At 38.2% G+C, this 15,373-nt stretch overlaps 1 protein-coding gene across 5 annotated transcripts in view; it reads left to right on the top strand.

Moving 5' to 3' along the window:
- LOC123926677 (SLX4 interacting protein) overlaps positions 1 to 15,373 on the top strand; it is a 206,934-nt gene that overhangs the window by 160,177 nt on the left and 31,384 nt on the right. For all 5 annotated transcript variants that reach the window (XR_006815297.1, XM_045980644.1, XM_045980643.1 and 2 more), the window contains 2 exons: positions 10,266 to 10,343; positions 13,593 to 13,681. Coding sequence is in view for 4 of the 5 variants with exons in the window: in XM_045980644.1 (XP_045836600.1) it covers positions 10,266 to 10,343; positions 13,593 to 13,681 (167 nt within the window). In the remaining variant the exon portion in view is untranslated. The remainder of the gene's footprint in view (positions 1 to 10,265; positions 10,344 to 13,592; positions 13,682 to 15,373) is intronic.

The following is a 15,373-nucleotide window of genomic DNA, read 5'->3' as shown; positions in this document are numbered from 1 at the left end:
CCATATGAAGGCATCACACTTATGCTTCTTCTGTCCTTGGCTATCTGATGAGTACAGGTGTACCACAAACCCCGTGGATGGTTTCAGAAGTAATGAGTTATAACTTTATTTTCCTGAACAAAATAGCTTTAAAATACACATATCCTTCATTTTTAAAATGCTTTCTATGTTCCTGGTCTAGTCTAGCAAAGAAGACATTGTCAGTACTTGGTAGCTATCAGCCCCTTCCTTGCTACTCTCTTATTAAATCTGGCCAAGTCTTCAGATGGAGAATGAGAGCTGACTCATGACCTCAGACTGGAAACAGTCACAAGTCTGAACTTGTCCTCAGTGTGGAGCTGCTTCCAGGTCAGCATATAGTCATCTGATTGCCACCAAGTACCCTTTCTTAAATCAAATATGAGACCACTATCCTACTTGATCACCTTTGCTAAAAATTTAAGTGTTTATAAATTTAAGATCTAATTTCTTTGAAATTAATCTTTAAGACTAAATCTTCAAGTCCTCTGTGTTCCAGACTTCGAATTACAATTACAGCATTTGTTTGAACCTGCTGTTTCCTGCAACACTTAAAGAAGCTATCCAAATTAATAAAGGGCTGACATTATAAAAGAGCATACAGGTTGAAAATTTGTATTTAGGCAAATGAGTTTTTTTTCTTTTTAAAGTTCAAATTCTAATTGGGGGGGGGGGGTCACTCTCTAAGACAACTAGCCTGATCTCTTTAAAAGGTCAGAGTTATGAATAAAAGAAAGGGAGAGATTATTTTAGGTTACAGGAAATATAAGAGACATAACCAAATGCAATGCATGGTCCTTGGTTGGCTTCTGATTCAAGAGGGAAAATCACTGAGAACACATTTTGGGGGTAGTTTGGGAAATTTGAATATGGGCTGGTTATTTGACAGAGCCATGATATTGTGCTCAGTTGTGATCTCAGTCTCTTGGTGATATAGGAAAACGTCTTGTTATATGTGAGTCTGTGCTCACATATTTAGGAGTGAAGGGTCATGATGTCTAATTTATTTTGAAATGGTTTACCAAGGGGTGCCTGGGTGGCTCATTCAGTTAAGCATCTGCCTTTGGCTTAGGTCGTGATCCTGGGCTCCTGAGATCTCTGGAATCTCAGCCCTCTCCCTCTGCTCTCCCCTGTGGCTTGAGCTTTCTCTCTATCAAAAGAATAAATAAGATCTTTAAAAAAATGGAAATGGTTTATCAAATAGGTATATGAAATATGACAAAATATTAACCATTATTGAGTCCAGATGGCGGGGTTTGGGGTGTTCATGGCACTGTTTTTTCTACTTTTCTGGATGCTTGACAATTTTCATAATTGTGAGTGATGATAATAATAATGAAGTCATCTTCAGTAGAGAAACACTGTGGGACAAAGTGGGTTTTCCTACCATGAGGCTGCCTTGTGATTTGGGAGAAGGCGGCTTGGCTGGAGGAGAGCCATGCAGCTCTGGGCGGAACCAGCCATGACGGGCTCACCCGTCATGCAGTCCTCATGGCTCTGCAGGCCACTCAGAGGCATTTTCCCAGGCTCCACGTGCTCTCAGAAGAGCTGTGGGAGAGAGCTCTGCTGCTCGGATGCACTGTCCCACAGACTTCTCTTGGCAGCCTGGGGGAGGTTCACATTGTCTTGGCTATGAGTTCCCTGGAAAACAAGTGAAGCTGGATAGTTTTACAGTAAAAACTCCATGTTGGATATTTGTTTTTGGTGCCCTGGGACTGTGAAATATAACAACCCCAATGCACGACCACTCCCTTAAAAAGTATTACTCACTGGAGCACGGTACTACTTAAAACTCATCTACTGCCCTGCTAAGCCAGAATGGAATTTGTTCAACCCGTATTTGACTTTTTTCTTGTTGTTTTTCCCTTTCTCTTCATGAAGTCTCTGAACTTCTAATAAAGCCATTTTGGGGCAGTTTGTTTAGACAAAATGTGGAATAAAATAGCAGAACTCAGGTTCGTCCTTAAAACATGCACCCCTCTTCTTTCTCTCATAAATACTGCTGAGTCCCTCCCTCCCCACCCACCCCCCTTTTTTCCCCTAGAGACTTAATGCTCTTCTGTGAATGACCAGGTGAGCCAGAAGAATGTTAATGTGGTAACAAATCAGCATTTGGGGCCTCCTGGAGGTTGGGAGGTCTGTGCAAAGGTAGTAGAGCAGCAGCTCTTTACAAACTACAGGATGCCAGAGGCCTGGACTGAGACCCTTGAGGGCTGCTTGGAGGCCTGCGATGGAAATGGACTCTTGCTGGTACTGGACGTCGAGTGACATTAAGCAGTGCAGAAATATAAATTACTTCTAGAAATACACATACCTGAAGACTCCTTGTAGAAAGCTGATCCCGCAATAAAACTGTCCTCTTCCTAACCCCCATTCTCTTCCTGTGTCTAACGACAGTCTTCTTAGATTTAGGGGGACCACAATAACTGGCAAGAGAGCAGACGTACTTAAATGTGATTTACAGTGGCCTCAGAGTCTTGGAATGCCATTGTCAGGTGGTTTTCAAGTAAAGAGATGCTCACTTTATGGTTTCCATTTTGTCCCCTAACCCCAATCTACTCCTGACTCCAGTTCTGTGCATTTAGATAGAACACCAGTGTTTGCAGCTTGGAGCTTGGGCCCGGAGAAGGGAAAGGAAAAGGGCCTCCTGGATTCTTTGCCAAGTTGCTATTTAGTTTTAGAGAATAGTGGAACTTTGCTTTAGCTCTGGATAAGTACAAAATCTCAGTGGCCCGCTGAACTCTGTGAGGAAAGTTAATTACATTAAAGAGCAAAGATAAGCTTGTAGTCTTTATCACCGTCTGTTATCTGTGGATAAATGAAATATATCTCTGTAGCATTTCAAGTCAGTATATTTTAGTGGCAGTGATTTTCTCTGTTTATATATCAAAATTAGTTTGCCATAAGGACTGACACAGTATCTTTTGTGTTTAATCTCTCTTCAAACAATAAAGTTTCCTATGGCCAGTGGAATTTGGAATAAGCAGGTGCAAATGTTTTCTACATGTTAAACTTGCCATTTCTCTTGTAGATGCCATGGCAGAGGTAGGGGGTGGGGGAGTTTTTTCCATTGGAATCATGACGAGTGGCCAATTTAAGAATGATTCTCTCTAGCATAATCCTATCCTGGCGGTGGGAAGGATGGGGGGAAAAAGAGTTCAGTGAACTCTGTTCTCCTAGTAATTTCAGTAATCACTTAGATACAATTTTCTTTAGACTGCTTTCTTTTTCTATAAAGGAAGGTGTCATATTGATACTGTTGTTTAGCCTCCCGGTGAGATTTAGTTATCACTCAATGTGTATCCAGACGCCGTGCTTTCTGAATTCAGAGCTGTAGCTTTCATAGTCAACTTCAGTTTTAGCCCCTTCCTAATAATAACATTCTATTGCTAGAGATTTTGTACAAGGAGATTTTTTAAAATCTCGATCTTAGTTACCTAGATCTGTAAGTATTAAGCATGATTTATCAACAAAGGCAGAATGACTTAGATACTGCCATTCTGTTGTTATTCACACCTTTGGAAGACTGACTTTATAATCATTACTTTGAAAATCCCTGTAAAATTTTTCTGTCTTTGTGAATTCCTGAATTTCCAAATTTGTGAATTGTGAATTCCTTTCTTACAATCTCCATCCCCACCCCGCAAAGAAGTAGGACAAATAAATAGATATAGAAGTCTCTTCCACTCTCAGTGACCAAGGAATAAAGGATTTGTTTTAAAGCACTCAGAATAATGCCAGTGGTGTGCATGTCTTGTTTGACATTTTATGCAGAGGATAGGCACATGATCAAAACGCAATCCATGTCAGATGTGTTGGAAAAAATACATTTCATCTCTGTAAATCTAGGGATTACACTGTCATAGATGTTACTCTTATTTCGCAATTCTTGTGACTAAAGCAATTGTGCTGTCAAAGCTGTAGCTTGTGTAGACAGATGTCAAACTGCAGTCACTGATGTTCTGGATCTTTCTACAGGGGAGTGTGAAGGATACTGAATTTAAAAGTGGAAACTTCTTTGTGTTTTTTTTTTTTTAATATAAAAATTACTTCAGAACAGTTATAATCACGGAGTTTGAAGAGTCTGGTGGTCCTGGAGACTACCTGTTATAACTCCTGGCCCTTCCAATTTCATGGACATAATACTATCTCTGAGGCTGTCTTAGAACCTGGAGATGCTTACCCCTGGATGCTTACTCCTCTTATGTTTCCAGGAAGGTCATCAACAGAGTAGTTTATAACTTGAGGTGGGCTGGAAGGGAAGAAAGAGGGGAGGGAGGGAGGGAGGAAGGAAGAGAGAGAGGAAAAGAAGAAGGAACCATGCTGGTACTTTTATGAAATTCGGTTGCTACCTTATGAGATGAATGGTAATGTTTCCATTTTTCAGATGGAATGTACTCCTTTATACCAGGCTTCTTTACTTAAGATTTTGTTTGTGAGATTTTTTTTCTGATAGGGCCTGGAGTTGTAGTTTATTCATTTTTAGGGGCAATGTAATATTTTACCGACAATGCCCCCTCTAACTGTAAATTTCAGATGTACATCTTTATAATTTGACATCTATATACATCACAAAGTGATCACCACAGGTCTAGCTATCATTCATCACCATCCAGGTAACACCCAGATAATTCTCTTCACCCTTTCAAACAAACATTGTCTTCCCCAGAAAGTCGTCTTTCTTTCCCCACACGTAGTCATGTTGAGAAGTCTCATCTCTGAGACAAAGAAGGAACCATGGGTTCTTTCAAAAGCCATAGGATGGTGTTGAACAAGCCAGTCAGTTTAGCCTGGTTCCAAGCCTTTAAAAAAAAGAAAAAATGAGAGTAAAACGGTCTCAACCAGGTTGTCCTCTGCCACCTCCGTTCCCTTCTTCCTTCCCACCTCCTCTCCTCACTCAGAACCAGACCAACCGCAGCAGACGGGCCAAGGGATGTGTTGCCTGGGAGGGTTTCTTTTCCTTCAAAATCTTTCTTCAGGGAGAAGACATGAAATCACTAATTGGTATTGATTACTTGTACAGCTTATGTCAATGAATTTATGATATTTAACCAGGTTTTATAAACTTCATCTAGGTCTCTAGGAAGGCAGACTTTTTAATGCATATGTAAATACGAAGCAGTCAGACCTCCTGCCTTGGTCGGTGGTGGAGGGGAACGTTATCTTGCCAAGCCTGGTTGTAATTTGTAACCATTTTCTATTTGTGCAAACTCTGTAAATATATTTTTTTTTAAATGTAATATTTTGTATAAGATACACTGGAGAACAAAGGGAACTCAAGATTTTTTCCACACCCCACATCATCTGTGAGCAGAGCAGCTGTCCCTGCAGGTTCCTCCTGTGGCTTCCTGCATACTTGACAGGGTGACTGTAGGGGATAGATTGTGAGCGGGGATTTTTTTTTTTCCTGTAAAAATTTGTTTAAAAAAAAAAAAAATCAACTCATTTGAATTACCTTCCCGTGGTGTGTTTGATTCTTTTTTTAGACTGGCTTCAGCATTGTGCCGACATAAGAAAGTAACTTATATAAATCTTGAACTTTGTGCACTGTAAAAAAACAAACGAACAAACAAACAAACTGCGAACCACCCATGGTTTATTTCTGGACTTTCTATTCTGTTTTATTGATCAGTGTGTCTGTCTTTGTACTAATACCACAATGTTCCGATTTACTATAGCTTTGCAGTATAGTTTGAAATCAGAAAGTGTGATACCTTCAGCTTTGTTCTTCTTTCTCAAGACTGCTTGAATCTTTTCAGAATCTTTTTTGGTTCCATACAAATTTTAGACTTATTTGTTCTAGTTTATGAAGTATGCAGCTGGAATTTTGAGCAGAGACTTGAATAAACATTCTTCCAAAGACGACGTACAGATGGCCAGCAGGCACATGAAAAGATGCTCAACACCATTATTTAACAGGCAAATGCAAATCAAGACCGCAATGACCTAACATCAGTTATAATGGTTATTTAAAAAAAAGATAAGTAATTACAAGTGATGGTGAGGACGTGGAGAAAGAAAAAGGACTTTTGTATACTGTTAGCGAGAACGTAAATCATTACTTTGGAAGTAATTAATTACTATGGAAGACACAGTCGGATGCCTGGGTGTCTCAGTTGGCTAAGCATATGCCTTTGGCTCAGATCATGATCCCAGGGTCCTGGGATTGAGTCCCACATTGGGCTCCTTGCTCTGCAGGGAGCCCGCATCTCTCTCAGCCTGCCACTCCCCCTGCTGGTGGTCTCTCTCTCTTTCTCTCTCTCTCTCTGACAAATAAATAAAATCTTAAAAAAAAAAACAAAAAACCTGAAGAAAAGGAAATATTGTGGCCTCAAAAAATTAAGAACAGAAGTACTGTATGACCCCCAATATTCTACTCTGTGGTATTTATCCAAAGATATGAAAACACTAATTCAAAACGATATATGCATACCTATGTTTTCTGCAGCGTTACTTACAAAAGCAAGATATGGAAACAACCTAGGTGTCCATCGATAGATGGATAAAGAGGATGTAGCACATTTATACAATGGACTACTACTAAAACAAACAACAACAAAAAAAGAATGAAATCTTGCCATTTGTGACAACACAGATGGACCTTGAAGGTATTAGACTAAATGAAATAAGTAAGACAGAGAAAGACAAATACCGTATGATTTCACTCATATGTGGAATCCAAAAAAACCAAACAAACGAGCAAATAAAATAAAAACAACAGACTAGTGGTTACAGGGGATGGGGGCGTGGTTTGTGGGTGGCAAAAGGGTGAAGAGAATTATCTGGGTGTTATCTGGATGGTGATGAATGATAACTAGACCTGTGGTGATCACTTTGTGATGTGTATAGATGTCGAATTATAAAGATGTACATCTGATATTTACATTTAAAGAGAAGGGAGCATGGTCGGTGAAGTATTACATTGCCCCTAAAAATGAATAAACTACAACTCCATCCCCCCTTTTTTAGAGAGGGGGATCTATGTGGGAAGGGACAGAGGGAGAAGGAAAAAGAGAATCTTAAGCAGGCTTCATGCCCAGTGTGGAGCCTGACATGGGACTCAATCTCACAATCCTGAGATCATTACCTGAGCTGAAATCAAGAGTTGGACACTAAACTGACTGAGCCACCCAGGCACCTCTCTTCTGCCCATTTCTTAATCAGGTTGTTTGTTTGCTTTGTTTCTGTCATTGAGTTATATGAATTTTATATGTATTTTGGGTATTAACCCCTTATTGGATACGTAGTTTGCAAGAAAAAATTGCTCCTACTCAGTGGGTTGCCTGTTCGGTTTTTTGGTGGTTCCTGCGCTGGTTAGAAGCTTTTAAGTTTGATCTCCAATTTGTTGACTTTCACTTTTGTTTCCCTTGTCTTTAGTGTCAGATCCACAAAGATGTTGCCAAAACTGATGTCAAAGAGTTTAAAACTTGTATTTTCTTCTAGGAATTTTATGATTTCAGGTCTTACATTGAAGTTTTTAATGCATTTTGAGTTAATTTTTACGTATAATATAAGACAGTGGTCTAGTTTTCTTCTTTCACATGTGGTTGTCCAGTTTTCCTAACATTATTGAAGAGACTGCCCTTTTTCCATTTTATGTTCTTGGCTCGTCTGTCATAGATTAACTATCCATTTATGTGTGGGTTTATTTCTGGACTTCCTATTCTGTTTCATTGATCTGTGTGCCTGTCTTTGTACCAATACCATAATGTTTTGATTTACTACAGCTTTGTAGTATGGTTTGAAATCAGAAAGTGTGATACCTTCTTCAGCTTTGTTCTTCTTTCTCAAGACTGCTTGAATCTTTTCAGAATCTTTTGTGGTTCCGTACAAATTTTAGACTTATTTGTTCTAGTTTGTGTTGTATGCCACTGGAATTTTGATAGGTATTGCACTGAATCTGTGGATTGTGTGACTAATGTAGACATTTTCACAATATTAATTCTTTCAGTCTGAGCACAGAATATGTTGCCATTTGTTTGCAGCTTGTTCACTGTCTTAAAATGTCCAGGCCATTCATCTTCTTGGTTAAATTTATTAGTAGGTATTTCATTCTTTTGCTGATGCAGTTGTAAATGGGATTGTTCTCTAAACTTCTTTCTAATATTTTGTTATTAGTGTATAGAAATACTACAAATTTCTGTGCATTGATTTTGTACCTTGCAACTTGACTAAATTCACTTACTTTAACAGGTTTTTGTTTTGTTTCGGTTTTGGTGGATTCTTTACAGTTTTCTGTACATAGTATCATGTCATCTGCAAGTAGCGACAGTTTTACCTTTTTTCCGATTTGGATGCCTTTTATTTCTTTTTCTTGTTTAATATTTGTGGTTAGGACATCTAATACTAGTTCTGAATAAAAGTGGTGAGAGTGGGTTTATGTTTTATGGCCAACCTGTGATCCAAACTGGATATATTTCCTATACACTTGAGAAAATGTATTCTGCTTTTGAATAGAATGTTTTCTCTATATTTGTTAAGTCTATCTGGTCTCATGTGTTTGAAGCTGATGTTTCTATATTGAGTTATTGCTGTTGTTGTTGTTTAGATAATTTATCCATTGATGACAGTGGAATATTATACTCTCCTGGTGTTACTATATTGCTTTTAATTTCTCTCTTTAAGTCTGTTAATATTTTCTTTATATATTTTGGTTCTCCCCTGTCTGGTGCATGTATATCTATAAATGTTATACTTTCTTGTTGGATTGACCTCTTTATGTAGTGCCCTCTTTTTTTTTTTTTTAAGATTTTATTTATTTATTTGATAGAGATCACAAGTAGACAGAGCAGGAGGCGGGGCGGGGGGGAGGAAGCAGGCTCCCTGCTGAGCAGAGAGCCTGATGTGGAGCTCAATCCCAGGACCCTAAGATCATGACCTGAGCCCAAGGCAGAGGCTTAACCCGCTGAGCCACCCAGGCGCCCCTGTAATGCCCTCTTTTGTTTTTTATTTCAATCTTTGTTCTAAAGTTTATTTTGTTTGAAAATGAGCATAACTACTTCAGCATTCTTTTCATTTCCATTTTCATGGAGTGTCTTTTTCTATCCTTTCACTTTCAGTCTTTGTGTTCTTACTTCTGAAGTGAATATCTTGTTTATATTATATAGATATAGATATAGATCTATAGATCTATAGATTATATAGATATAGCAGCATATAGATGGGTCTTTTTTTTTTAATCTGCTTTACACTCTGTGTCTTTTTACTGATGATTTTAAACCATTTACATTTAAAATAACTATACATAAGTATATACTTCCTGCCATTTTCTTCATTATTTTCTTATTTCTGTAGTTCCTTTCTGTTCCTTTCTTCTCTTTCTCTCTTCCTTTGTGGTTTGATAACTTTCTTTAGTGTTATGTTTAGCTTCCTTTCTCATTTTCTTTTGTGTATTTACTATATACTTTTTCCCTTGTGGTAACCATGAGGTTCACATAAAATATCATATATAAATAGCAGCTTGTTTTAGGCTCATAGAAACTTAATTTTAAATACATTCCAAAGCTTTACCTTATTACCCTTCCCCCATGTTTTATATTTTTTGATGACACATTTTGCATCTTTTTATTTTATGCTGCCCTTAACTAATTATTGTAGTTTGAAGGAATTTTACTATGTTTTTCTTTTAACTTTCATGCTTGCTTTACAGGTAATTGTCCACTACTTTTGTTATATATTTTCCTTTTCCAGTGAGATTTTTAAACTTTATTCATATATATGTATATGTGAGCATATATAATATATGTTAATTATGAATATATAATATATTAATTATAACAAAATATATATTTTCTAATATTTTTAACCAAATATATATATTTGGTTATAATGAGTAGTGCAATTTCTCTTTGGCTTAAAGAAGGCCTTTTAACATTTCTCGTAGGGCCGGTATAGTTGTGATGAATCCTATACCTTTTGCTTATCGGGAAAACTCTTAATCTCTCCTTCAATTTGGAATGATAACCTTCAGGGAGAGAGAATTCTTGGTTGAATTCATTATACAGATAAAGTAACTGAGGTACTTCAGGGACTGGATACCATTCCAGCCAGGTGCTCTGGCCAGGCTAGAGGAGCTCAGATTGTAATGTTTAACCTTTCCTTTCAAGTGAGTCCCACTATTGATTCCTTTTATTCTTTCATTTGGTAAATAGTTATTGAACACATACTATATCGTAGACATTGGGGAGCTTCTGGGATTTAGTGGCGAACAAGTTTGTAGTCTAATGATTTCCTCTTTCACTTTGCAGGTTATGGCTTTCAAATCACAGCCTATTTCCTCAAGAGAGGGTTACGCCTTTACTGTTTCAGGGGTTCACAGAGTACTGGTAAGAAACTGATTTCTTTAGTTGTCAGGCATTTCACACTATTAACTTGCACTAGAGAAGGAATGAAAATTAAGGAATGAAGATTCCAACTTGCTTCATTGCCTTTGTGAAATTGAAGTACTAATTAAGACTATTTCTAAATATTTGTGATTTTTGTTTTTGTTTTGTTTTTCAATTTTCACTGATTTACTGCCTCTCTGAGAACTGTGAGCTGAGCCACATTATGCTTCATTCTCCTGCTGCATCTCAGCACTTTCATTGAGCTTCCAGAATGATTTGACAGGCAGTTAAACTATGAATCACTTCATCCTTGTCTGTGCACACAAGTCCCTGGGATACAGAACAAGTGTGTACACGAGAAAATGCTTTCCCAGCCCAGAGCTGTCAGAGCCTTTCTTAGGTGTGTGACAAGGCCAGCTTCCCTCCTCATTTCCCCAAGTCAAGAAGTCCACTGGGGAAATGATGTCAAACACCTCCCGCCAACAACAATAAAGTCAGATGCTAATGACAATTCTCCCAGCTGATCTGAACATTGGAAAGAAAATCTAACTGAACTTCCTTGGATGATTTTAATATATAAGATATGAAACACGGACTTTGAAAATAAACTGTGTGGAGATTTGCTCTTGGAATCTTAACAATGATCTGCACTTTTTAAACTTTAAGTGTCAATCAAATATATTACTCTCTTAAAAAAAAAAAAAAATATATATATATATATATATATCTTAATGGGACTTTCCACTTTGTTCAGTTCTCTTAGTAAAATAAGCCTGTCTGTTAAAATGAAGACTAGCTACCCTGTATGGTAGAGATTGTTATTGCCTAAATCTTCACTTTATTTAAATATTAAAACAATAAAAATTCCAGTTATGACCTAAGCAAAGGAAAGGTGTGCAGACGTTGCTTTCTGTTTATACAATACCTGGCCCCCAAATGTTCAAAATTCATCATTCTAGCATTCTTATTTTTCAGAGGAAGAAGTGGAAGGACAAATCAGGGAAATTACTGGGTAGAATTGATCATTTTGCATTTGAATTCTGATCACTGAGTTGTATTTCAATTTTATGGTTTTGGGCAAGAGGCAGATAATGAATTCTGTGATTCAGTTCCTCCTTCCTGAAAGTGAGAAGCAGACTACTTACTACTTATCTCGTTAAGAAATTTTAAGAATTAAGGGTGCCTGAGTGGCCCCGTTGGTTAAGCACCTGACTTTGGCTCAGGTCATGATCTCGGGATCCTGGGATTGAGCCCTATGTTGGGCTCTGTGCTCAGCAGGGAGTCTGTTGCTCCCTCTCCCTTTCCCTCTGCCCCTTCTCTTGCTCTTGCATGCATGCATGCTCACTTGCTCTCTTTCTCTCTCTCTCAAATAAATAAAATCTTTTTTTTTTTTTTTTTTTTTTTAAGAAATTTTAACAATTAGTGAATAAGAGTTTCTGGGTGGCTCGGTCAGTTAGGCATCTGCCTTCAGCTCAGGTCATGATCCCTGGATCCTGGAATCAGCCCTACATCAGGCTCCCAGCTCAGTGGGGATCCTGCTTCTCCTTCTCCCTCTGTTGCTCCCCCTACTTGTACTCTGTCTCCTTTTCCCTCTCTCCCTCTGTCAAATAAATAACTAAATAACTAATCTTAAAAAAAAAGAATGAATAGAGATATTAGTGACTTCTATTTTACTTATTTTTGGCTTTTCAAAGTCCATCCCTAGTCTCCTAAGCAGATAAAACATCCATGAGAGGTCAGAGTTTCACAGCACACTCAGGCCTTCTGAAATGGGGATTTCTACATGAGGAGGACTAGTGGAGGTAAGACCAGAGCGACAGGTTAGGTCCCACTCAGGGAGGGCTTTGAAGTTTGCAGGTCTTGTGGTAGATACTGAGAATGGGGTTTTGAGCAGGATAAATGGAGCTGGAGTTTTTTTAGTTTTGTTTTTTGTTTTTTTTTGTTTGTTTGTCTGTTTTTTAGAGCTGGTAACCTGCTTGCACTGAGTAGGATGAAATAGAATAGGGAAGAGTGATCACCAAGGACACAGCAGTGGTCTAGGGGAGGGGTAAGGAGATGGCTCTTACTAGAACATCAACTCATTAGGCCTTTGGTATAATATAACCTAGCCAGGTGGTATGGTGTTAATTCTGTTCAAGTTGTCCGTCTATGTAATCAACACCTTCACACTTGGCTTCTGAGTGTATCAGGCTAAGAGGTGTTATTGCCTCAGTCAATCCCTCACATTGTCAGCCATTGTTGGAAATGAGCAATGTGTATAAAAGGCTTCACTTACCGATTCATACCATCCCTCTGTAAAAATATTGGTCATCTTAGAGGGAAGTTTTCTCTTTTAGAAAAATGGCTTTGTGTTGATCAGTATGATACATGTGTATTATAAAAATATTAGAGCAGTACAACCAAGTATAAAGAAGGGAGAAGATCCTCACCTCCCACCCAGAATACACATTATTAACATCAGCTAAACATCACTCCAGAGATAGGTGGAGGCTGCGTATGTGAATGTGGGTGGATAGACAAATGAGAGAGAAGAAAAGATACAGATGGCATTTGCCACTTCATATTCTTTCTTTCACTGAATGTTGGGGCATCCAGTTCTGTGATTCCTTCAGTCTTTTCCGCCCGAAAGTCAGTGGTTTTGCTTTAAGAAGTTGTAATGATAGATTAGTGTGACTGTAGTGTAATTGTATCAACTCTGCTATCGCATGGTTTACTATTTCCTTATTATTATTCCTGTTAATGACAGTGCTATTTCCATAGCCTGATTCAGATTGGGAGTCTGCCCTCCAGTTTAGGGGACGGATCTAAGACCAGATGACCGAAGAGATGACAATTAATTAGTTAAATGTCAATGAGTTTTCATATTTTATCTTCTATCTTCCTCTTCTTCCTGCTGTATAAATCTGCACACTCATTAGAGAACATTGCTCCTATTTCCTAAATGTGAGTTCTGGTCAGAGAACAGCAAACTGACACAGGGGGAGGGCTGCAAGGGCCCTGCCTGGGGGTTTCATGGGATACAATATAATGGTCCAGGGGCTCAGGTGGACCAATTTGCAACCTCCTGGGTGCTCCCCAGAGCTCTGTGCTTGCCCTGCCCTGCTGAGTGCAAACACTAAGGTGAGGAGGAGAGACATGTGTCTTATACATACATGCTTATGACTAGAACAGAAAACTTTGGGACCAAGCATTTCTCTGGTCATAGATTTTTGATGCCTTTAGTAATTTTATTTTCTTCATTTTGTGCAGAGCTCCGTGTATTTCCTGACAGATTTGTGGTCTGTGTAAGTCAGCTTTCATTCAGTCGTGATCTTTTGGCAAGTCAGAATGAAGAATTGGTATGTACAAAAACATTCTGTAAATAAGTCCGCTTAAATGACAACTTACCGTAAAAATTGAAAGAGTACTGTCTTCAGTTATCATTTGGCTATCCAGCATTCAGTGCATGTTTTAAGGGATGAAAAATGTCCTACCTATTGCATGGTAATATTAACAAGTGTTTGGTTTGTTTGCTTTTATTTTCTTGTTCTGAAGACTGGTTGAAAATTTAGTTTGATCAACCATATCTTTTCTACATCAGTTTTACATGAGAAAGCAACATATCACAAAAACTGTGATGATGCTTATGATAATATTCAAATGAGATAAAGCAAAGTCTTTCAGTGAAATGAAGCAAAATCCACATGTTTCTGCTTGAAGCTTTCATTGGGGTCAGTGGCTTTTGAATTTTATTCCATGGTGAATCACTGACATTTTCATGAGAATCAGTACTTTTCCCCAGTGTGTTGTTTCTTTGCTGATAGGGCTTGTTTTCTGTCTCTTTTCTCAGGCTTAGTCTCAAGCCTCATCAGGTCCTGTTTCATTTGTGTTTTGTTGGAGTTCTCAGTGCAGATAGATAGAGAAAACTTATCCACACTATGGTAGCTTTGAGATTTGTCTTGTAAGCTTAACATACACACTTAAGAGAGTCTACTTGGGGTGTGTGTGTGTGTGTTGTGCTGCAGCCACAGTCCACAATCTAAACTTACCACTGTGTAAATTTTTTTCATATTTTTGGATATATTACTTGAACTTGAACAAAGAGGAGAAAAATCTAGCGGACATGAAGTATGACATGATTATTATGCTTCTAAAATAATTTATGGGGATATTAGATGACTCCTTATGTTTATTATTTTTTAATCTATATGAAATGTGAAATCTGGGCCACATGGTCTAAAACCAGCTTCTTAGCTCATCTTAAATAAATGCTAGAAGGGTGACTAGGGACTTGGGAAAAGTAGAGAGCAGAGAAGCTTTTGTTTGGAGCAGATGATCCCTTTGGAAAAGCCAGTGGGACCCTTATTTCTTCATCTATCAGTTAAATGGCATAAATGAAGCAAATCTGGCGAAAAGTATTCAAAGTGTATTCTTTGAAATGTTCCCAGGATGTTAGAGTTGTCTTAGTAAATTAATAAATACTAAAGTAGTAACGTTGTTGGTAAACAACTATAATACAATTTAACTGATTCTCAGAGCAGTGAAGAAATTGATCTGTGGTTTAAGAAAACAGTTAACTGTACCAGGAAGTGTCACTGCTTCAGATGGAATACAGAAGAAATTAGATCTTGTATGATATGTAATATTAATACTTTATATCTTAAATGATTAAGGCCGAGTTAAAACATTTCAATACAAATGAAATACTATCCTCCTTCAGGGCACTGGTCTTTATATGTATCTGAGTTTTCTATAACTGCTGTCATAGAAATCCTGTAATCTGGAGGACTTCCTAAATGTTAAGTTTTCATTCTGAAGAGTTGACTTAGTCTCAGCCTTTTACATAAGCCCATTCAGTTTTCTTATCCTCAGTACTTGTGATTAACGCTATCAGAGTTCCCATCACCGGGATCCTTCATTGTTTTCAGTGACTCTCTGCGGATGTGCTCCGTCTCTGGCTCTGCCGCCCCTCCACTCCCACACCTCTGACTATGCCTTCAGGAGCACACGCTTCCCAGCCACACACACGGGAATCAGCTAACACGTAGCAC

Source organism: Meles meles, chromosome 16, assembly GCF_922984935.1.
Source record: "Meles meles chromosome 16, mMelMel3.1 paternal haplotype, whole genome shotgun sequence".
Lineage (NCBI taxonomy): Eukaryota > Metazoa > Chordata > Mammalia > Carnivora > Mustelidae > Meles > Meles meles.
The sequence above is the reverse complement of the archived record's forward strand: the minus strand, read 5'-3'. Positions and strand labels throughout refer to the sequence as shown.